The sequence below is a fragment of the Triticum urartu genome, chromosome 3A, assembly GCF_056163025.1.
Source record: "Triticum urartu cultivar PI428250 chromosome 3A, HENAU_Tu73, whole genome shotgun sequence".
NCBI lineage: Eukaryota > Viridiplantae > Streptophyta > Magnoliopsida > Poales > Poaceae > Triticum > Triticum urartu.
Window position 1 is genome coordinate 427,384,530 of NC_141875.1, and position 25,330 is coordinate 427,409,859.

Consider the following 25,330-nt stretch of genomic DNA (forward strand, 5'->3'; position numbering starts at 1 on the left):
ATTGTTAGGATAAATAAATTAGCGACAAAAAAACAACAAGATCTTTGTCTGCACAAAGAAGAAGACATCAGTTCACTACAGGTTGGTACTAACTGTTATACCTTGTCTTCTTAATTTCTTTGTGCCATTTCAAATCTAGAGGAGATATTTGTGCATATCCTTGATTACAGGCCTTTCCAAAACAGTTCACTGATGATTACCTCTCAAACCACCTGTATGGTCAGGAGGCGAGGAAGGTATTCATACAACACCCACGGTTCAATATTGAAGTCTTTCTGAAGAGGACGAAGGATGGATGGTCAATCATCCAGAGGCACTGGCCTAAAGTTGCAAAGACCTTCAACATCAATGGAGGCTCAATATTTTCCTTCCGCTTTTGTAGTTTTCCAGATGAGATTCATCTGCCTATGTACCGTCTATGATGCTAATTTCGAAAGGTTATAGATGTTGCATGTGAAACTTGGTGCTGGTGCAGTTGCGTAATGAGGTAGCTGAGTGCTGAAGCTATATGATGTTGTACTCTAATGTATTTCAATTATGAAATCCTACTTTATTAATACGAAAATGAAATATATTATGTGATTAATATGAAATTTCAATTAGATTAATAAATGAATTATTAATAATAGGCTAATTAGCCTGGTAATCGGGTTTATAATGCAAACGGTTATTGAGAAAACACCATGGGCGATGACTTCAGACAACGCACACAGTTTCTAGGAATAAAACGTGTTGGGTCAATGAACAATCACACACGACTTCCTCTTGAAATTGTTTGCCTTATGCCACCATGCGCAAACATTTACCACATAAAACATGTGTGTGATGGACAGACGATGCCACAAAGTTTCTTCTGCGCACCGTGTGTGATGCATTCAAAATGCAAACGGTAAAATTGTTAATATTGTCTGCACTGACAACGCTATCACAAACGATTTAATGGGGAAAATTGTGTGTGATGTACGTACGAAAGGAAAAGTTTTCTCTGAATTGACTGTGTGGGATGTACATACGAACGGAAACGTATTTCTTGGCTTGACTGTGTGGGATGTACATACAAATGAAAACATATTCCTTGGATTGACTATGTGGAATGCACATACATATGGAAACATTTGTCTGGGACTCACTGTGTGGGATGTACTTACGACCGAAAAATGATTGGGCCAGTATAATTGTATTATTTTTTAACACAATTGTGCGTATAACCATATTTGATCGCTCGCCCATCGCACACGATCTCATTTTTCCCAGCGTGTGTGATGGGAGAGCCTATCCCCGACGGTTTTTTGGTCGTGTGGGAAGGATTCCTCACATTTGCGCGAGACGGAGGGCACCGTAGGACAACACCATAAATAAAATATACAATCATGCCAACCAAGATCACGATAGTGACACCCGGATAATTGAGCTACAGTGAACCTTTGCTAATAATGCCACGTCACCTCGGTTACTGTTGATAAACTCGCGTTGGTTCAATCCCGTTCGAATTCAAAATTCAAAATCAAGTCAAACGGCAAAAGCTTACAAACATTAAAACTAAAAGTTCATCATGTGGCAAATAATCCCTAACTAATTTTGGTGATCGAACCAACCTTTTACAAAGTGTTTAAATGCCCTAAACTAATTAAAAACAGTAGCTAAATAATAGTTTAATTGCTTTTGAAAATATAAAAATATCGAACTAATTTATTTTGGGTCTAAACTAGGTTTGGCAGTGGCCTATTTTGATGATACTAATTTAGGTGCTAACTTGGTATTTTAAAGAAACTAAAATAAAACAGAAAAGAATAAATAAAAGAAAGAGAAAATGAAACAAAAAGAAAAGGAAACAAATAGAGGAGACCCCCCCCCCCTTGGCACTTAGCCACTAGCTATCGAACCGGCCCAGCCCAACTCCCCCCTCCACCATCTTCCTCTGTTCGCCGAGCCGCGGTGGAAGCCGCGCCAGCGTCGACGCAGCGGATTACCACACGTCATCCATCCGCCGTCTCTGCCTGGTGGATAAGATCACCACCACTCCCCTGATGAACCCTAAATCCCCAATCCCCATTCTCCCCCATCTCTCTCCCTCACCTTGCTCTGCTCGATTGGAGCTCACGCCCGGACGGCCATCACCGCTGCCTCCTCTTTGCCGTGGCCACTGGCACTCCGAGCCACGAGGAGCTTTCCAAGAGCTTCATCGCGACCTCCTCGACGTCATCAGCATTCGAAATCATCAAGTGTCGGACTGCAGCATCGTCTTCATCCTCTTCTTCCCCGACATCGATGCAGCCGTCCACCCATCGATCTGTGCCTCTTCGATGAGCCCTATCTTCGTCGGGCCTTCAGCAAGCACCGTTATGAGCCGTTGTTCGATTCCCTTCTCCCCCTCGAATCCACACTGTTTAAGCTGCGCCCCACACCTACTTCGCCCGAGTCGTGACCCGCTCTGCGCCTCCCCTCGCGCGTTCGCCTAGCCCGAGGTCGTCGCTCGACCGCGCCGGAGCTCCTGTCGAGCTCGCGGTCGCCGCCCCCTGCTCGCGCCCTCTACGCCCCTAGACACGCTCACCCCCCGCGCGCCCACAGCTCCTGCAAGCGTCCCGCGCTCGCGCCCACCTTCCCCTGTCCTAGCTCGCGGCCGCTCGCTTCGCCGTCGTCCACTTCTACCGCCCGCTGCGCCCGCGCTCCAGCCGTGCAACGCCTCCCCGGCGTCCCCCTCTGTACGCTGCTCGCCCACCCCTGGCGGCGCCCTGCCGCACCCGTCGAGCTCCCCCCGCTGTTGCTGCTCCACCACCGCAGCCCGCGCCCTGCTTCACATCGCGTCGCCCACCTTCGTGCTCGCTCGTCTCAGCTCACCCACAGCTGCCGCCGATGTGCCCCGCTCCGCTTTGTCGCCAACCTCCACCACCACCGCGCTGTGCCACGCCGTGCAGCCAGCGCCCGCCCGCTGCTTCCCGGCCTTGCCGTGGCCTTGCCTCCGCCGCGATGCACGCCTTCACCGCTCGCGGCCACGGCCGGCGTTTCGCCACGACCACCCCTGCCCTCCTCCACCCCGCCCTACTGCGCCGGCCGCCGCGCATGAGCCGCTCCTCCTCCCCGATGCGCCCTTGCGTCCGGTCGACGCCGCGCTCAGGTTCGCCCCATCGGGCGCCCGTGCCCGCGCCCAATAACCCGCACCCGTTATGGCCTATGGGCCTTTGACAGGTGGGGCCCAGCCCCTGTAAAAAAATTTTAAAAGAGAGATTTCAAAATAATAATAATAATAAAATTAATTAATTAATTAATTAATTAATTAAATTAAATAATTTTGATTAGTTAACCTAATTAACTAGGTTAGTTAAGTTAAACCTATTTAGTTAAGCTGGGTCAATGACAGATGGGCCCCACTGCCCTGTCTGACCAGTCAACGGCCAGTTTTGACTGATGATGTCATGATGACATCAAGATGGTGCAATAACTCCGTTTTAGAATTAATAATAAATTCAGAATATTGTTAAATCTTTGAAAAATCATAGAAAATAAACTGTAAGTCAGATGAAAAAGTTTTATACATGAAAGTTGCTCAAAATGACGAGACAGATTTGAATACGCAGTTCGTTCATCCGCCACACGTCCCTAGCATAGCGAACGTGCAACATTTCACCTGCGGTTCATCTGTCCGGAAATGCAAAACACCGGGAATACTTCCCGGATGTTTTCCCCCTTCGCCAGTAGCACCTAGTACTGCGTTAGGTCACCTCTAGCACCGCGTATTGCCATGTTACGCTTTGTGATGCTTTGATTGCTCTGTTATTTATTGTATTCCCCCTCCGTTAATTCTTTCTGGTAGACCCTGAGACTGTCAGCGACCCCAGTACTACTACGGAGTTGACGACCCCTCCTTGCCAGAGCAACCAGGCAAGCCCCCCTCCCCCCTTGATCACCAGATATCGCCTATTCTTCTCTCTACTACTTGCATGAGAGTAGTGTAGCATGTTACTGTTTTCCGTTATTCCTATCCTGATGCATAGCCTGTCTTTGCTACCACTGTTGTTACCTTTACTTGTAATCCTAAATGCTTAGTATAGGATGCTAGTATTCCATCAGTGGCCCTACATTCTTGTCCGTATGCCATGCTATACTATCGGGTCGTGATCACTCGGGAGGTGATCACGGGTATATACTTATATACATTATATATGATACATGTGGTGACTAAAGTCGAGTCGGATCGTTGAGTACCCACAAGTTATTTCGATGTGGGGGCTGAATGGACAGGTGGTTCCATCCCGGTAGTGGTGGGCCTGGGTTCCCGACGGCCCCCGACTATTACTTTGTGGTGGAGCGACAGGGGAGGTTGAGACCACCTAGGTGAGAGGTGGGCCTGGCCCCTGGTCGGCGTCCATAGTTACATCAATTAACACGCTTAACGAGATCTTGGTATTTGATCTGAGTTTGGCTACTGGCCTATATGCACTAACCAACTACGCGGGAACAGTTATGGGCACTCGACGTCGTGGTATCAGCCGAAGCCTTCTTGACGTCAACGACTGAGCGGCTCGCGCCAGATTGGACTGGAATGCCTACTCTTGTATTAGGGAGGCTAGGTTTGCTTCCGGCCGCCCTCGCAACATGCAGGTGTGCAATGGGCGATGGGCCCAGACCCCTGCGCGTATAGGATTTAGACCGACGTGCTGACCTCTCTCTTGTGCGTAGGTAGTGTTGCGACGTGTTGATCTTCCGAGGCCGGGCATGACCCAGGAAAATGTGTCCGGCCAGAGGGATCGAGCGTGTTGGGTTATGTGGTGCACCCCTGCAGGGAAGTTGATCTATTTGAATAGCCGTGTCCTTTAGTAAAAGGATGACCCGGAGTTGTACTTTGACCATATGACAACTAGAACTGGATACTTAATAAAACACACCCTTTCAAGTGCCAGATACAACCCGGTGATCGCTCTCTCACAGGGCGACAAGGGAAGGATCGCCGGGTAGGATTATGTTATACGATGATACTTGGTGAACTTGCCATATACTCTCTTCTATATGCTTCATGATGGAGGCTGCCAGATGCGTAGTCTTCGATAGGACTAGCTATCCCCCTCTTATTCTGGCATTCTGTAGTTCAGTCCACAGATATTATCCATTTCATTGATACCAATGCATATGTAGTGTAGATCCTTACTTGCGAGTACTTTGGATGAGTACTGACGGTTGCTTTGCTCCCTCTTTCCCCCCTCTTCCATTTTTCTTGGATGTCGCAACCAGATGATGGAGTCCAGGAGCCAGAGGACTCCGAGGATGTTTCTACATGGATTTCGGCTTCGAGGACTAGTTAGGTGGTACCAGGCAGGAGGCCTTGCCTTTTCAATCGTTGCTACTTTTATGCTAGCCTTCTTAAGGCAAACTTGTTTAACTCATGTCTGTACTTAGATAATGTTGCTTCCGCTGACTTGTTTGTATTTGAACTTATGTATTCGAGCCCTCGAGGCCCCTGAATTGTAATATAAAGCTTGCATTATTTTAATTTGTGTCTAGAGATGTGTTGTGATATCTTCCCATGAGTCCTTGATCTTGATCGTACACATTTGCGTGTATGATTAGTGTACGATTGAATTGGGGGCGTCACAACGATTAACCCACACGACAAAATGGATCTACTCAAACATCATAGGATAGCTAAATATCATTGGGAAATAATATATGGAGTTGAGCATCATGTTTAAGTAGAGATTACAGCGGGAGAAGAGGTGTTACACCGCTGCATAGAGGGGGAGAAAGTTGGTGTTTACGGTAGCAAGATTGTTGATGTAGATCACCGTCATGATCCTTGCCCCGGTGGCACTTCGACGCCACCGGGAGAGAGGGGGAGAGAGCCCCATCCTTCTTCTTATTCCTTGGACTCCCCCCTAGATGGGAGGAGAGTTCCCCCTCTGGTCCATGGCCTCCATGGTGGCGGAGGGGCCAAAGCCCCTCCGAGATTGTATCCCCCTCTCTGTTCTCTTCTATTTCGCGTTCCCTAGATCTGGCCCTTCGCTGTTTCTTAAATTACCGAAGATCCGTAACTCCGATTGCACTGAAATTTTTACACAATTTTTTTCCATAAATTGTTCTTATTGCACCAGAAGAAGGGCCCCAACTGCCTTACGGGGTGGGCACAAGACACCTGGGCGCGCCAGGGGGTGCCTGGCGTGTCCTGGTGGGTTGTGGAGGTCGTGGGCCTCCGTTAGCGTTGATTCCAAGTCCCCAAATCACGTATATTCCAAAATAATTCTCCGTAAATTTTTATCGCGTTTGGACTTCGTTTGATATGGATTTTCTGCGAAACAAAAAACATGCAACAAACAGGAACTGGCACTGGGCACTGGATCAATATGTTAGTCCAAATAAAGCATATAAAATGTTGCCAAAAGTTTATAAAAGTTTCATAATATTGGCATGAAACAATCAAAAATTATAGATACAACGGAGACATATCAGCATCCCCAAGCTTAATTCCTGCTCGTCCTCGAGTAGGTAAATGATAAAAAAAAGATAATCTTTGATGTGGAATGCTACCTAGCATAAACTTGATCATATATCTAATCATGGCATGAATATTAAGACATAAGTGATTCAAAGCAATAGTCTATAATTTGATATAAAGACATCAATACTCAGGCATCCCAACAAACAATCATGTCTTTCAAAATATCAACGCTAAAGAAAGGTATCCCTACAAAATCATATAGTCTTGTCATGCTATGTCTTCTTAACACAAAGTATTTATCATGCACAACCCCGATGACAAGCTGGGCAATTGGTTCATACTTTTTAACGCGCTTTAGATTTTTTAACCCTCACGCAATACATGAGTGCAAGCCCTGGATATAACACTACGGGTGGAATAGAGTATGATGATAGGGGTAAATATAGAGAAGACAAAAAAGTAAGGAAGTCTCACATCGATGCGGCTAACCAACGGACTATGGAGATGCCCAACAATTGATATCAATGCGAGGAGTAGGGATTGCCATGCAACAGATGCACTAAGAGCTATAAGTGTATGAAAGCTCAATATGAAACTAAGTGGGTGTGCATCTAATCCTATAATGAAAAATTTCCACTAATATATTAAAGTGACTAAATAGGAGACTCTCTACATGAAAAACATGGTGCTACTTTGAAGCACAAGTGTGGAACTAGCATGCCCCTTCTCTCCTTATTGCCTTTTTTTTCCTTTTTTCTTTCTTTTTTTTTCTTTCTTTTTTTCTTTCTTTTTTTCCTTTTTTATAATTTTTTCTCTCATTGTCCGGAGTCTCATCCCGACTTGTGGGGGAATCATAGTCTCCATCATCCTTTCCTCACTTGGGCAATGCTCTAATAATGAAAATTGATGACCACACTTCTATTTACTTACAACTCAATATTACAACTCGACACCTATAACAAAATATGACTCTATATGAATGCCTCTGACAGTGTACCAGGATGTGCAATGATCTAGCGTAACATGTATGAAAAATGATGAACGGTGGCTGAGCCACAAACACTATGTCAACTATATGATTATGCAAAGCAATATGACAATAAATGCTCAAGTCATCGAAACGGAAGCGGTGGAATTTGCATGGCAATATATCTCGGAATGGCTATGGAAAGGACATAATAGGTAGGTATGGAGGCTGTTTTGAGGAAGATATAATAAGGCTTATGTGTGATATAGTGTATCATATCACGGGGTTTGGATGCATCGGCGAAGTTTGCACCGGATCTTGAGGTGAGAAAGGGCAATGCATGGTAGCGAAGAGGCTAGCAAATTGCGAAAAGGTAAGAGTGCGTATAATCCATGGACTCACATTAGTCATAAGGAACTCATATGCTTCTTGCAAAAGTTTATTATCCCTCGAAGCAAAGTACTACTACGCATGCCCCTAGGGGGATAGATTGGTAGGAAAGACCATGGCTCGTCCCCGGCTACCACTCATAAGGAAGACAATCAATAATAAATCATGCTCCAACTTCATAGCATAACGATTAACGAGAGACTATACATGCATGCTTTAGGAATCACAAACCTTAACACCAATATTCTTACTAACCACAACCTTTTACTAGTACCTCCCACATATTCCATCTCTATATCGCAAAACTATTGCAAGGAATCAAACATACCATATTCAATGATCCACAAGTTTTATGTAGGATTTTATAAAACCATGCAAATGACCAATTCCTTTTGACTCTCTAAATAGATATAAGTGAAGCATGAGAGTTGAATTCTTTCCATAAAAGACCATGCTCTAATACATATAAGTGAAGCAAAAGAGCATTCTATGTGAAGAGAAATAGGCAATCCAAGCTTCAAATGATATAACTATAAGTGAGGCACATGAAGCATTCTATAAAGACATACTCAAAAGGTATAAGTGAAGTGCAATGAGCATTCTATAAATCAACCATGGACTATCTCATACCAGCATGGTGCATAAAATAAAAAAATGAAAACTAAACACAAAAGATGCTCCAAGATTCACACATATCACATGAACGAAACGAGAACGAAAACATACCAATACTTGTTAAAGAAAGATGGGAGGCCTTCTGGGGAATCCCCAAGATTAGATGCTTGAGTCTCCTTGAATATTTAATTGGGGTGCCTTGCGCATCCCCAAGATTGAGCTCTTGCCTCTCCTTCTTCTCCTCATATTGAGACCTCCTTGATCTTTGATCCACTTCATCCACACAAAACTCAACAGAAAGCTCGGTAAGATCCGTTAGTATAATAAAGCAAACCACTACTCTAAGTACTATTGCAAACCAATTCATATTTTGTTTTTGCATTGTAGCTATTGTACTATAACTTTTCCATGCCTTATACCACCGATAGAATCGATAGTCTCATCAAAACAAGCAAAACAATGCATCAAAACCAGAATCTGTCTTAAACAAGACAGTCTGTAGTAATCTAAACATTCACCATAGTTATGGTACTCCAAAAATTCTCAAATATTAGGACAAAATAAAAAAATTATAGAAAGACTGTGCAAAAAGTTTCAGAAACTTTCAACGTTCCAGTAAAAAAATGTAGAATCGTGCACTACAGCCAAAGTTTCTGTTTTTGCACCGCACATACCAACAAGCAATTTAATCATCCTAAAGGCAAAACTTAGCACATTATTTTTATACTAGAATGGAATTGTACAAGGGGTTAATTATTTTTGTGAGAATCTTCATCAAAAATTCTACATTGTTTCCATGAGCATGAACACAAGTGTTCAAGGTCGACCCTCACTTTTCCAATGCATAACTTCCAATCGCTTCTGTTTTGTGAAAAAGTTTTTAAGTTCCCCTCTATATTTTTTTGTTTTTAAACTTTATAAAAGCACTCAACAGAAAGAAATGACTCTCTAAAATGTTTGGGTTGTCTCCCTGGCAGTGCTTTCTTTAAAGCCATTAAGCTAGGCATAAAGTGCTCAAGTTATGAATCCACCTAGATCCCAAGGTATATCAAAGCCAATTTTAATTAACAATGATTTGACATTTACTAATGAGCACAAAGCAACATATATAATGCAATGACGAAGTCTAACTCTCTTCCTATGCATCGGCATGTCATACAAGAACAATTCATGCACATCAAATAAAGGCCAATACATAGCATAAGAAGTTTCTTACAATTCTTTCGTGTTGGAAACATAGAGAGGCGGAGATGTAGTTCCTCTCTCATAATAATTGCAAGTAGGATCTGCAAGCGCATGCATATTACATTCATCAAAATTATCATGTGCTACGGTAAAAGTCAACCCATCAATATAATCCTTATAAGTGCAAACTTCTCCGTTATAGTGTAGTTGGGAGAATTCAAAAAGATAATAGGACTATCATGTGTGGGTGCAATAGCAATAATTTCATTCTTAATATAAGTAACTATAGCAAGTTCATCTCCCTAAGCATAATTCCTATTGGCATCTTGGCCACAAGCACAGCAAGCATCAATTTCATCAAAAAGGGATATTTCAAAAGAATCAACGGGATCATAGCAATTATCGTAGCATTCATCCTTCGGTAAGCACGACGGAACATTAAACTATGTATGAGTTGAAGAGCTACTCTCATTACAAGGTGGGCACGGGTAGCTAATCCGCTCTTATTCCTTTTGTTCTTCGATCTCCTCATCATATTTTCATCCAATGAGCTACAGTTTCATCAATTTCTTCTTCCATAGTATCCTGCAAAATATTAATCTCTTCTTGGACAGCAGAGACATTCTCAATAAATACATCAAAATCATAATTTCATTTGTAAGTATCATAGAAATATTTAAGGATAGCAAAATTTTCAGGTCTATAAACTGAATCATCAAAATCTTCAAACTTTTCAAACAAAGATTCAATTTCATAAGCACCCTTAAAAGCAACACATTATTCTATTCGTTCCACATCATAGTAATCATATATACCATTAGCATAAGAAGCTAAGGTTTCATTATCATTAAATTCGCTTGAAAAGGGAAGATGTGGAGCGTACATCCTAGAGCAACAAGTATAATCATATCTCAAGCATAATTGCCTAGCATACCAATGCAACATATAAATTTGATCCCATAATAATTTCACTTTATGAGTCAAACGATAATCCCTAAAGTATTCAGGTTGATCCAATGTTACTCCCATTATCAAGTTGAATGAGTTTTCTCAGGATTATCAAAGTAGTGCATAATATTTTTCACATAACGACCATCGAGGGTTTTAGGAGGTTCCCCATCTCCATGAGTAGCAAGTACAACTAATTTTTGTGTGTTTCGTGTTCCATATCCATAACTAAAGATAGAGAACAACTTAGAACAGGAAATCAAAAACTACTTAGTGATAATGCAAACAAGCACACACGAGAATATTCACCCCACACTATTGCTCCCCAGCAACGGCGCCAGAAAAAGATCTTGATTATCCACAAATATAGGGGATCGTTTGTAGCCTTCTTCGATAAATAAGAGTGTCAAACCCAACGAGGAGCTAAAGGTAGAACAAATATTCCCTCAAGTTATATCAACCACCGATACAACTCTACGCACACTTAACGTTGTTTTACCTTAAACAAGCATGAAACTATTTTGCAAGAACAAAACTACGAGTACTTTGTGAGAATAAAACTATGGATAAATGCAAGGTGATAAAAGTGGATAGCTTTTGTCAACGAGAAAGTCATTTGTCCCTAGGCAATCGATAACAAGTACCAGTAATCATTCTTGCAATCTTACATGAGGGAGAGGCATGAGCTAACATACTTTCTCTACTTGGATCATATGCACTTATGATTGGACCCCTAGCAAGCATCCGCAACTACTAAATATCATTAAGGTTGTGAAACCCAACCATAGCATTAAGTATCAAGTCCTCTTTATCCCATATGCAACAACCCACCTACTCAGGTTTAAGCTTCTGTCACTCTCGCAACGCACCATAAGCAAATCATGAATGTATTGCAACACCCTAAAGCGGGGATCCCTCACGTTTGTGCGAATCGGAGGGCACCGTAGGACAACACCATAAATAAAATATACAATCATACCAACCAAGATCACGATTAACCCACAAGACAAAATGGATCTACTCAAACATCATAGGATAGCCAAATATCATTGGGAAATAATATATGGAGTTGAGCATCATGTTTAAGTAGAGATTATAGCGGGGAGAAGAGGTGTTACACTGCTGCATATAGGGGGAGAAAGTTGGTGTTGGCGGTAGCAAGATTGTTGATGTAGATCGCCGTCATGATCCTTGCCCCGGCGGCACTCCGGCGCCACCGGGAGAGAGGGGGAGAGAGCCCCGTCCTTCTTCTTCCTCCTTGGCCTCCCCCATAGATGGGAGACGAGTTCCCCCTCTGTTCCATGGCCTCCATGGCGGCGGAGGGGCGGGAGCCCCTCCTAGATTGGATCTCCCTCTCTATTCTCTTCTGCTTCGCGTTCCCCAGATCTGGCCCTTCACCGTTTCTTAAACTCCCGGAGATCCGTAACTCCAATTACGCTGAAATTTTTACACGATTTTTTCCATATATTATCCTTCTCGTGCCAGAAGAAGGGCCCCAACTGCCTTACAGGGTGGGCACAAGACACCTGGGCGCGCCATGGGTGCCTGGCGTGCCCTGGTGGGTTGTGGAGGTTGTGGGCCTCCGTTAGCGTTGATTCCAAGTCCCAAAAATCACGTATATTCCAAAATAATTCTCCGTAAATTTTTATCGCGTTTGGACTTCATTTGATATGATTTTCTGCGAAACAAAAAAATGCAACAAACATGAACTGGCACTGGTCACTAGATCAATATGTTAGTCCAAATAAATCATATAAAATGTTGCCAAAATTTTATAAAAGTTGTATAATATTGGCATGAAACAATTCAAAATTATAGGTACGACGGAGACGTATTAGTGAGCAGGCCAGGACTCAGGGCTGAGGATACCAAGCCCAAGGCCTGATCATTCCATGTAGTGAGCAGCCCATCAATCACCCTAGAGCTGGGCTGGAAGGCAACATTCTGGGCCATACTCAAAGTCAGAATCTCGTGAGCCTTGAAAATGGGTATGACTTATAGCTGCAACCTCTGAATGCAAATCACCGAGGGAACAACGTCAATAAGAACAACCTTAGCAGAGACACATTTGCTCGGATCACCTAATCCACGAACATTCCAGGAAATGAAGGTAAACTTTCGGGTAGACCGGCTAGAGAGATATTGTGATTCAAATTGGATATCTAATGTTAGTGAGTTTAAAGCCAGGAGTGGATATGTGTTTACACTGGGTGGTATGGCACTGTTTCATGATAGTCTTGCTAATAGACCATCTTAACAAGGTCAAGAAATGAAGGGTCACAACATTAGACACAACCACTATAAAGGCATAGTAGCTTCATCAGTTTTTAGTGGAATTTTTTTTGGAAAAGGAGGATTACCCCCTGCCCCTGCATCAGAACGATGCACGCATCCATATTATTAAAGAAATATCCAAAAGGTAGTCTGGTACAAGCTCACTTGGAGCTTAAGATGGATGAAAAAGAATATACAATTTGCCACAACCGGTGAAAATAGGTCGAGAAGACTAAACACCTAGCCTATTATTGGACCGCCATCCAAACCGGTTGTTGATATCCCGAACTACCATCTCCCACTGGGTAAACCCAGTACCCAAAAGGTCCCTGGCTTTCCACAGAAGTGAGTAACGACCACGTGGGGATCTAAGTAGTGGCCTTGAAAATAACCTGCAAAAAATTTATACGAGTTTGTCTGTTAAAAACCATGTCATTTCTGCAGTTCCATATAGCCCAAAGTAATGCGCATACTCCTATCTGAATATGCCCCGCAGTGTTTGGCTCCACTTCATTTAGCCACATCCCAAATAATGTGTTAATACTACTTGGAGGGATGACATTAAAGGCTATATGAATCGAGCATCATAAGAGTTTGGCGAAAGGACAATTGAGAAAGAGACGCTTAATAGTTTCATGTTGATCACAAAAACAACATCATTGACTACCCTCCCATCTTCGCTTTGCTAAGTTGTCCTTAGTCAAAATCACCTCCTTGTGAACAAAACACATGAGGACTTTGATTCTTAGAGGCACTTTAATCTTCCAAATATGTGGTGATTTTGGAATTGGACCAGAGTGAATTAAATCGAAATACAGAGATTTCACTTAGAAAATTCCATTAGCAGATAGTCTCTAGTGAATCACATCTAGCTCGTCAGAGAGTTGAATGTCCATTAACCTCCGCACTAGATGTAACCACACATCCCATCGGTTTCCTACTAAAGATCTCCAAACTGGATGTTTATAGGGACATACTGTAATACTGTAGCAACATAAGAATCCTTATGTTATACAATATTATAAAGGGACGGATCTTGTGTGATTAAAGGCTCCTCCCCGCGCCATGTATCCTCCCAGAATCTAGTCAAATTACCATTTCCAGTGATGAATTTAGTCCTGTGGAAGAAGGATGCTTTCGTCCTCATCAGCCCCTTCCAGAAAGGTGAATCATTGGGTCTAACGGTAACCTGGGCCAAGGTTTTAGATTGCAGGTACTAATTACGCAAAATCTATACCCACGTACCTTCGGTCTTCACCGAAAGTATGTACGAGCATTTACTAAGCAGACATCTATTATTTACCTCTAAATTATCAATCCCAAGCCCACCCTGGTCCTTTGGTATACAAATAGTATCCCACTTAGTTAGCATGTATTTCTCTTTAGTTCATCGCTTTGCCCAAAAAATCATGATCAATAGAAGTCTAACATTTTTCGTACCCCTATGAGTACTTCAAAGAAAGACAGTAGGAACATCGACATATTTGTGAGTACTGAATTTATCCGTACCAGCCGTCCATCATAAGACATAAGCTTAACCTTCCAGCAACTTAGTTTTTTTTTTCAAACCGGTCTTCAATGCACTTCCACTCATTGGATAGCTTGCAATGATGAATTGGTAATGCCAAAATAGCTAAACGGAAGGGCACCCAATTCACATCCGAACAATTGTCTATACGTGTCTTGTTTATCTTTGGCTCTCCTAAAACAGAACAATTCGCTTTTATTAAAATTGACCTTTAATCCCGACAATTGCTCAAACAGACATATCACCAGCTTCATATTTGTGGCCTGTGCGAGATCATGTTCCATGAAAATAATAGTACCGTCAGCGTACTGTAGTATGGACACCCCACCACCTACAAGATGGGGTACTAATCCTCCTACTTGGCCATCCTCTTTAGCTCTTCCTATCGGAATTACCAACATATTTGCCACTATGTTGAATAAGATAGGAGACATCGAGTCCCCCATGTCTGAGGCCCTTTTGTGTCTAGAAATAATGACCTATGTCATCATTCACTTTAATCTCGATGCTGCCTTTCTGTACAAATGAATCGACCTATTTCCTCCATGAATCGTCGAATCCCTTCATACGTAAGGTCTGTTGGAGGAACGGCCATTTAATCTTATTGTACGCCTTCTCGAAATCCACCTTGAAGACCACCCCATCCAGTTTCTTCAAGTGGATTTCGTGAAGTGTTTCATGTAAGACGACAACACCCTCTAGTATGTGTTTTCCGGTATGAAAGCCGTCTGAGTTGGTTGCACTCGGCAATCTGCGTCAGTCGGTTAGTGCTAACTTTAGTAAAAAAAATTAAAGCTCACATTAAATAGCCATATCGATTTGAACTGCTCAATACCCCTGTTCAAGAATTCATCCGATTAACCAGTTAACTTGCCGATTAATCCCTACTCATAGAGTCACCGAATAGCCGATAAACTGATAAATCGTCCGATTAATTGATTAAATGGCCGATTAACTTGCCGATTAGCTTATTAATCCCCTACTCGCCAGCCAGCCGAGCAGTTACCAGTTAACGATTTCCTCAACAATGCTCAATACACATTGCCTCCTCTTTCTTTGACAACGATGTTACCATTTCAAAGTTCAAGTGGAATAGCTGTGGTTGACCATTAAGCAAGTCATGGAACATTAGCAAAAGGTCACCCTTAATGACATGCCGGCATTTCTTATAGAGCTCTCCTGGGAAGCCATCCGGCCCAGGTGCCTGCCGGTGGTTGAAAAATCAATACCAAGTATTCTTACGACTTGTAATAATTAGATTGATTGTCAAGGTAAACAATTCCATATGCGCTCATCAGGACATGTGATTGAAATTTGCCATAGAAATGAAAACTCTAAAGTTAGGCTGGTTATAGTGGGGAGTAACTTATACTAATGTCATGCGTATGACACTAGTCTAAGTTATTATCTTTATAGTGCAAAGTAACATAGTAATAATGTCATATGTGGCTTCATTTAATAGCTTGTAGACTCATCTTGTCTTGGAAAGAGCTATGTTACAGTAACATATTATGTTACCACTCCTAATTAACTATTTACCACATAAGTAAAAAATTCTCGAAATACATTATGTTATTACATAAGTTACTCCTACTATGACTAGCCTTATAGCATTGGATTACATCTAGACATCTAAGAATAAGGCGGATCCCTTCATGGACGATTTATCTTGACACATGTCATGAATGATGCATCGAGAGGGACAAAGCTTGAAAACAACACCGTCAAAACGGTGCAAGCATGCGGTGTCGGCGCTGCTAACTTTGTCTACCGCCTTAATCTTTTCCACCTTTTTATGGTGTGAAGGAGTGGATTGGCTAACAACCCAAAGGAAAGAAGTTAGAGCACAACTAGCAAGCTTTGTCCATGCGGCCATGCCACACATATCCATTGGAAAATTGTCGGCAAAAGTAAGCCGAAATTAATAATAAAATGAAAGGTCAGGCTGGTTTATTGGAAATCAAAGGATGGTGCCCTACGTTATGGATTTCTCTTGCTTTTTAATGTCCACTATAATCACCATTTTGATCATTAAGGTGGGCCTCTAGACAAAGCCGCTATTGTCTGTATCCAGTTATGATTATACTACAAAGATTAGTGCAACCAAGTACGTGGGCCAATTATCCAAAGATCCATCTTTAAAAAGGACAATTTTTAAGCCAAATATCAGCCATTTCCTACCAATCCATTGGGAAATCCGGTTAATATACTGGAACCTCGTACGAAACCCAGCGATATAAAACTGCAAAGCCAAGTATTCGCCGCAATCCCGATGCGCGCACTCGAGGAATGCGTCCGACATGAAGAATTCTTTCACCTCCAAAGTACTCCTCGTCCAGCTTTTGCTTGCCCTCCCGGTAGATCTCCTCCGCCCCCCTGATCGATCGGCCGAAGCCTTTCACTTTCCCACGCGTTTCTTTCCCATATTTTGTGTCCTCCGGCTTGCGTGCCCCTGCAAAGCTCCCAGACCCAGCCTCCACTCCCAAGTTTCCTCTTATTCCCTCCCTCCCTCCCTCCCTGCCCCTCCCCTGTTGGGGAAGAAACCTATGATTCCGCAAACATTGCGTCAGGTATATATGCACTGCCCCCAGGGACAGCAAGGTCCTACTTTACACTTCCCTCCTCGTCAGGTACCCATCCATCCATCGACCCTCGGGCTTGTTCGGGAGCAGAGACCGAGCTCTTGATCTTGAGGGAGGAAGACAGCCATGGCTCGTTTTCTTAGGCCGTCCAACTGCATTGCCTACCTTCTCCTCCTCCTTGCCTTCTGCTGCTGCGGTGAGTTGTCTGTTCTTGTCCGTTCTCCGCTTTCTATTTCCTCAAAGATCTGTTTGTGTGCGCATTAGGTATGACATGACAGAGATGTTTTGGTGCGAAAGGCTGTGCTGGCATTTGAACGAACCCAAATCTGGATGCTGCATGTAGAATTGGGAGTGCATCCACGGAAAGAAAGTTGACTTGACATGTGTCAGTAACATTTCGCAAATCTTTTCACCTCACACGTTTCTTCTTCTTTTCATCCCTGCAGGAACAGAACAGCGGAGAGTGGAAGCATCCAACCGACTCACCCAACACCCAAGGATCCTGACCACCGTCTCGGTGATGAAACCATCGTACCCCACGATCACCACGCCCACTTCCGCATCCTACGCTATGCCGGCGTCCTCCAGGTTCCCGTCGCTGGCGGATGCGAACGACGGCGGTGACGTCGGCGGAGGTGGCATTGGCGGTGGCGGTGCTGCTGGTGGTGCCACCGGCGGTGGCGGTGCTGCTGGTGGTGCCACAGGCGGCGGCGGTGCTACTGGTGGTGCCACCGGCGGTGGTGGTACTGCTGGCGGTGGCGTGGGCGGCGGCGGTGCTACGGGCGGGGGAGCTGCCGGTGGCGTGGGCGGCGGCGGTGCTGCTGGAGGCATCGGCGGTGGCGGTGGCGGTGGGGGTGGCGGGACGTGGTGCGTGGCGAGCCAGAGCGCGAGCACGTCCGCGCTGCAGGTGGCGCTGGACTATGCGTGCGGCTACAGCGGCGTAGACTGCTCGGCCATCCAGACAGGTGGGAGCTGCTTCAACCCGGATACCATCCACGACCATGCGTCCTACGCCTTCAACAGCTACTACCAGAAGAACCCTCTCCCCACCAGCTGCGACTTTGGCGGCACGGCCACCATCACCACCACCGATCCCAGTAAGCTCAACGTCTCCAAGACACGCGTACATGATGATACATTTCTTCCCAAACATTCTCATCCTTGAACTACAGCCGGTTTTGGCAGAATCTTTCCAACTGAATTTTCAGCCCCTGTGTTTCCTTCTCACGCGAATTTATTTCGACCTTTGCAGGTTCAGGGTCGTGCCAGTATCCAGCGTCAAGGTAAAGTTCCTACTAATGAATAACCAACTGAAACAAAAAACTGTAGCCGGTACTTAATCTGTAACCGAGGCCTGAATTTTCTCTTGTGATTTGAAATGGCAGCGGCGGCGCTCAAGGGACCATGCCCCCGCCATCACCGACCACTCTGACGCCGACCACGCCGATGACTCCGACGCCGATGACCCCATTCACCCCGACGCCAATGACGCCGGACACCCCTAGCACCGGGACGCCTATGTACGGATCAAACTCGCCACCGGACTTCGGGTCGATGTCCCCTCCAGGCCCAGGATCAAACTCACCTCCGGACTACAGCGACGTCGGCGGCGCCCCGGCGACGGCGATGGGCAGGGCAACGCTGGCTCTCGTCTCCATCCTTGCCGCGACGCTATCGATGAGCCTCGCCACATGAGGCGATACACGCGTCTCGAGATGGCAATCCTATGCAGCAGTCAAAGAAGCGCGCGCCGTTGGATGCTGGGATGCGCACGCACGGTTGCACCGCAGAACAGAAACCTCCCTGCCGCGAAACCTTGCACAAAGCAGAGGTGCCCCATTTGTTTAGTAGTATCTTCACAACTCTGAAGCATGCATGCTGATGCAGCTGCTTCTAGCGTCGCCACTGCTCTGCTCTAGTGGGGGGCAGCAGATGTTTATATATCCGATTATACTATTGTATTTAGAAATTTATGAGCAATTTCATTTCCTTATTTACGCTGTGATATGTGGCCCGCTGACCATGATCACAACCCACCCGTGTTTCACTTTGAGGAATCTTGACAACGATGTAACACACAAAAGTGAACCAAACGTCCAAAACACTACTCAAAATAACTATTCCCTCTATCCCATAATATAAGACATTATTTTTAAATGACAATTATCCTGCATTCATTAAAAAGAAAAGAGTTGCTCAGTTAATTGGGAAAAACCGACCGAAAACCAGATTACCCAGTTAATTATGAAGAACCAAGCGAAAACTATCACAACCGCCGAGCGGCACACATAAGACCCCCCCCCCCCCCCCCCCCACACACACACACAACTTCAAAGAGGGTATCGTCGAGACAACATGCATGCGTCATCGCCATCACTCCTCCCCTAAAAGCGTCATCGCTATCCTTAAACGTTGAGAACACGACTCCGACTTCGCCTTATGCGATCATCGACCCAACCCACACTGAAGAGGTCATGTGGAGATGCATGAAGGTCCACGCCAAATCCAGCCACCTACTGTATTATAGAACGGAGGGAGTACAAGACAACAACTATAAGAAATGCAGAATCCAATAAGCAGTTGGAATTGTGTTGAAAGAGCATGGTGTGTGATTCCACAATTTACATTTCATTTCAGAATATCTACCTTGATTTCCTGCCAAAAAAGTATACGTAGAACCTATACGTCCTTGTAGCTCGATCGATCGCTCGATGGAAAAATGGTTGTGAGAAAGAAAATGAGAAATGGGCCCGCAGAGAGAAAGAGAAGAGGCCTACTTGTGCTCTTTGATGTTGGGCCGTATAGCACCTTATTTGGGCCATGAACTCCCGCTGGCCATTCGTTCGTTGTCATATGTCAGTTGTAGGTCTCGCTTTCTAAAATTTTCACGTCCAGATTCCTAGATGGTTTTTGTTACTGTTATAAAAAAGGATGTATCTAGGGCACATCTAGATGTGCTCTAGTTATTGCCCATCTAAGTGAGTGAATCAAGCATAAAGAGAAAAAGAAAAAAGAAAAGAAAATATCCACATGAATCTCAACATAAGATTAATGACATAGGACTTACATGTGCAATACTTATTGCACATCTAGATGTGCTTTAGCAAAACTGTATAAAAAAGATGGTTTTTGTTACTTTAACATTTAGAGTGCACACGGATCAGTTTGTACCTGGGGTTCAAGGTGCTTCAGAAGAGACATTACACATGAACACAAATATCACATTTAAGATCCAAGCCTTCCCTAGTTTTGATTTTTTTAGGATATTCACCAAGTCATTATGCTTTTACTTGTTTTGAGTTTGCAATTACATTCAATGTACTGACCTGACGTGTCATGCCAGATTTTAGGAAAGCCTTACCAGATCGGAGTGCTTCCCGTGTCTAGGCCGTGTCCACATCGGTTTCCCTGTGCTATGGAGTTCCGCTTCGTCGTCGTTCCGTTGCCGCGTAGTTGTTGTGATCGATGCCCCTTCATGTTCATTAAATAATGTACATACTGTTCAGCCGCACCGTGTGTGCCGCTTGGCCTCGCTACCTGATGTAATATCAAACTTATGTTTTCGCTAGCATTAATAAAGCGATTGTTTTTTGTACCAAGTTGTTGTGTGTTGCCAGAAGACTAGATCTTTGGGCTGATAATGCAAGGTAAACCGATTGCTCTGAGCCGGGGTGCCACACCCTACGGGTTCGAGAACAATGTGGACATGACCAAGACACCTCTCCGGTCAATAACCAATAGCGGAACCTGGATGCCCATATTGGCTCCTACATATTCTACGAAGATCTTTATCGGTCGAACCGTTATGACAACATACGCAATTCCCTTTGTCCATCGGTATGTTACTTACTCGAGATTCGACCGTCGGTGTCTTCATACCTAGTTCAATCTCATTACTGGCAAGTCTCTTTACTCATTCCGTAATACATCACCTCGTGACTAACTCCTTAGTCATTTGCTTATAAGCTTATGATGTGTATTACTGAGAGGGCCCAGAGATACCTCTCCGATACTCGGAGTGACAAATCCTAATTTCGATCTATGCCAACACAACGAACACCTTCAGAGATACCAGTAGAGCATCTTTATAATCACCTAGTTACGTTGTAATGTTTGATAGCACACGAGGCATTCCTCAGGTATTCGGGGGATGCATAATCTCATAGTCGAAGGAATATGTATTTGACATGAAGAAAGCAATAGCAATAAAAATGAACGATCATTATGCTAAGCTAACTAACGGGTCTTCTCCATCACATCATTCTCCTAATGATGTGATCCCGTTATCAAATGACAACTCATGTCCATGGTTAGGAAACCTTAACCATCTTTGATCAACGAGCTAGTTAAGTAGAGGCTCACTAGGGACATGGTGTTTGTTTATGTATTCACACATGTATTTAGGTTTCCAATCAGTACAATTCTAGCATGAATAATAAACCTTTATCATGAATAAGGAAATATAAAATAACAACTTTATTATTGCCTCTAAGGAATATTTCCTTCAGTCTCACACTTGCACTAGAGTCAATAATATAGATTACATTGTAATGAATCTAACACCCATGGAGTCTTGGTGCTGATCATGTTTTGCTCGTGGAAGAGGCTTAGTCAACGCGTCTGCTACTTTCGGATCCGTATGTATCTTGCAAATTTCCATGTGTCCCTCCTTGACTTGTTCACGAATGGAGTTGAAGCGTCTCTTGATGTGTTTGGTTCTCTTGTGAAATCTGGATTCCTTTGCCAAGGCAATTGCTCCAGTATTATCACAAAAGATTTTCATTGGACCCGATGCACTAGGTATTACACCTAGATCGGATATGAACTCCTTGATCCAGACTTGTTCATTTGCTGCTTCCAAAGCAGCTATGTATTCCGCTTCACATGTAGATCCCGCCACGATGCTTATCTTGGAACTGCACCACCTGATAGCTCCACCATTCAATAAAAACACGTATCCAGTTTGTGACTTAGAGTCATCCGGGTCGGTGTGGAAGCTAGCATCGACGTAACCATTTGCGACGAGCTCTTCGTCACCTCCATAAATGAGAAACATATCCTTGGTCCTTTTCAGGTACTTCGGGATGTTCTTGACCGCTGTCCAGTGATCCACTCTTGGATTACTTTGGTACCTCCCTGCCAGACTTATGGCAAGGCACACATCAGGTCTGGTACATAGCATAGCATACATGATAGAACCTATGGCTGGGGCATAGGGAATGACTTTCATTTTCTCTATATCTTTTGAAGTGGTCGGGCTTTGAGTCTGACTCAACTCCACACCTTGTAACATAGGAAAGAACCCTTTCTTTGACTGATCCATTTTGAACTTCTTCAAAACTTTGTCAAGGTATGTGCTTTGTGAAAGTCCTATTAAGTGTCTTGATCTATCTCTATATATCTTAATGCCCAATATATAAGCAGCTTCACTGAGGTCTCTCATTGGAAAACTCTTATTCAAGTATCCTTTTATGCTATCCAGAAATTCTATATCATTTCCAATCAACAATATGTCATCTACATATAATATCATAAATGCTATAGAGCTCCCACTCACTTTCTTGTAAATACAGGCTTCACCGAAAGTTTTTATAAAACCATATGATATGATCACCTCATCAAAGCATATATTCCAATGCCGAGATGCTTGCACCAGTACATAGCTGGATCACTGAAGCTTGCACACTTTGTCAGCTCCTTTAGGATTGACAAAACCTTCTGGTTGCATCATATACAACTCTTCTTTAAGAAATCCATTAAGGAATGCAGTTTTGACCTCCATTTGCCAAATTATAATCATAAAATGCGGCAATTTCTAACATGATTCGGACTGACTTAAGCATCGCTACGGGTGAGAAGGTCTCATCATAGTCAACCCCTTGAACTTGTCAAAAACCTTTCACGACAAGTCGAGCTTTGTAGACGGTGACATTACCATCAGCGTGAGTCTTCTTCTTGAAGATCCATTTATTCTCAATGGCTTGCCGATCATCAGGCAAGTCCACCAAAGTCCACACTTTGTTCTCATACATGGATCCTATCTCAGATTTCATGGCCTCAAGCCATTTACCAGAATCTAGGCTCATCATAGCTTCTTCATAGTTCATAGGTTCGCCATGGTCTAGTAACATGACTTCCAGGTGTGACAGCCCAAGTCTGACGCTCTAGACGCCTTCCATGTTCTTCGTTGTCGTCGCGTGTTTTATTTGTTTGTTGCATTCATCATGTCATCATTTGCATTGCATCGGCACTCCGTTGCCGTCATGTTTTCAAATTTGCAACTGTTCATAGTGTTGGGAAACGCAGTAATTTCAAAATTTTCCTATGCACACACAAGATCATGGTGATGCATAGCAACGAGAGGGGAGAGTATCATCTACGTACCCTCGTAGACTGTAAGCAGAAGCGTTATGACAACGCGGTTGATGTAGTCGTACGTCTTCACGGTTGACCGATCTAGTACCGAAGACACGACACCTCCGTGATCTGCACACGTTCGGCTCGGTGATGTCCCGTGAACTCACGATCCAGTAGAGCTTTGAGGGAGAGCTTTGTCAGCACGATGGCATGATGACGGTGATGATGTTGCTACCGGAATAGGGCTTCACCTAAGCACCGCTACAATATTACCGAGGTGGATTATGGTGGAGGGGGGCACCGCACACGGCTAAAGATCAATGATCAACTTGTGTGTCTATGGGGTGCCCCCCTCCCCCGTATATAAAGGAGTGGAGGAGGGGGAGGGGGCCGGCCTCCTAGGCGCGCCCCAAGGGGTGTCCTACTCCCACCGGGAGTAGGATTCCCCCTTGCCTTGTTGGATTTAGGAGAGAAGGAAGGAGGGGGGAGGAGGAAGGAAAGGGGGGCCGGCTGAGGGAGTCCTGGATTAGGGGGTCCTCGGACAGCCGGACTATATACTTTGGCCGGACTGTTGGACTATGAAGATAAAAGATTGAAGACTTCGTCCCGTGTCCGGGTGGGACTCTCCTTTGCGTGGAAGGCAAGCTTGGCAATTCAGATATGTAGATCTCCTCCCTTGTAACCGACTCTGTGTAACCCTAGACCCCTCCGGTGTCTATATAAAGCAGAGGGTTTAGTCTGTAGGACAAGAACAATCATAATCATAGGCTAGCTTCTAGGGTTTAGCCTCTACAATCTCGTGGTAGATCAACTCTTGTAATACTCATATCATCAAGATCAATCAAGCGGGAAGTAGGGTATTACCTCCATCGAGAGGGCCCGAACCTGGGTAAACATTGTGTCCCCTGCCTCCTATTACCATCAGCCTCAGACGCACAGTTCGGGACCCCCTACCCAAGATCCGCTGGTTTTGACACCGACATTGGTGCTTTCATTGAGAGTTCCACTATGCCGTCACGTAAAGGCTTGATGGCTCCTTCGATCATCGGCAACGATGCGATCCAGGGTGAGGTTTTTCTCCCCGGACAGACCTTCGTATTCGGCGGCTTCATACTGCGGGCCAACTCGCTTGGTCATCTAGAGCAGATTGATAGCTATGCCCCTGGCCATCAGGTCAGATTTGGAAGCTTGAACTACACTGCCGATATCCGCGGAGACTTGATCTTCGACGGATTCGAGCTCGTGTCAGGCGCGCCGCACAGTCACGACGAGCATGACTTAGCTCTGCCATCGGGCAGTGTTCGGGTGATCGCACCTACGATTACTCTGGCCCTCAATTCGAAGCAGATCGTGCCATCCGAGGATGGGTGGATGGACCCCGCCACGGAGGCCTCACACTCAGCGGCGATAGAGCTGAATACTGACTTCACCTCCTATGAGACCTGTGTTACCGGACCCTTAGATTCGTCCCTGACCACAGGCTCCGAACCGCCTGCGTCCGTGCCTATCCAATCTGATTGGGCACCGATCATGGAGTTTACCTCCGCGGATATTTTCCAGCACTCGCCCTTGGGTGATGTGCTAGATTCATTGAGGTCTCTCTCCTTGTCAGGAGACCCTCAGTCGAACTATGTCCGGCTCGAGTGGGAAGCGGATGACGAAGGAATTTGTTCCCCACCCACCACCCACTTAATAACCACTGTCGACGACTTAACCGACATGCTTGATTTCGACTCCGAAGACATCGATGGTATGGACGACGATGCAGGAGAGAAACATGAACCACCGCCCACAGGGCGCTAGATAGCCACTTTATCACACGATATATACATGGTGGATACACCCAAAGAAAACAACGACGAGGAACGGGAGGATGCAGCGAAGGATAGTCCCCTCGAGAAGCAACCAAAGCGATGATGTAGGCGCCGCTCCAAATCCCGCCTCAGCAAAAACAACGATAACAGCGCAAGAAAGAATAATACCCCGGTTGACTCCAAAGGAAACGACGACCACATGGACCCAACGATGGAGCAGGATGAGCCAGCGGACGGCGAACA

At 44.5% G+C, this 25,330-nt stretch overlaps 1 protein-coding gene across 1 annotated transcript; it reads left to right on the forward strand.

Moving 5' to 3' along the window:
* The first annotated feature begins 16,864 nt into the window (after positions 1-16,864).
* Positions 16,865-18,909, forward strand: LOC125548399 (uncharacterized). The gene is made up of 4 exons (XM_048712001.2): positions 16,865-17,112; positions 17,363-18,013; positions 18,169-18,199; positions 18,302-18,909. The coding sequence occupies exons 1-4, from the start codon at positions 17,043-17,045 to the stop codon at positions 18,609-18,611; spliced, it is 1,062 nt and encodes a 353-aa protein (XP_048567958.1). The 5' UTR covers positions 16,865-17,042; the 3' UTR covers positions 18,612-18,909.
* Positions 18,910-25,330: the final 6,421 nt, after the last annotated feature.

Coding starts and splice junctions, on each gene's coding strand:
- LOC125548399 (XM_048712001.2), top strand. CDS start 17,043: ATGGCTCGTTTTCTTAGGCCGTCCAACTGCATTGCCTACCTTCTCCTC. Junction 18,014..18,168: donor CATCACCACCACCGATCCCA/GTAAGCTCAACG, acceptor CGACCTTTGCAG/GTTCAGGGTCGTGCCAGTAT. Junction 18,200..18,301: donor TGCCAGTATCCAGCGTCAAG/GTAAAGTTCCTA, acceptor TTGAAATGGCAG/CGGCGGCGCTCAAGGGACCA.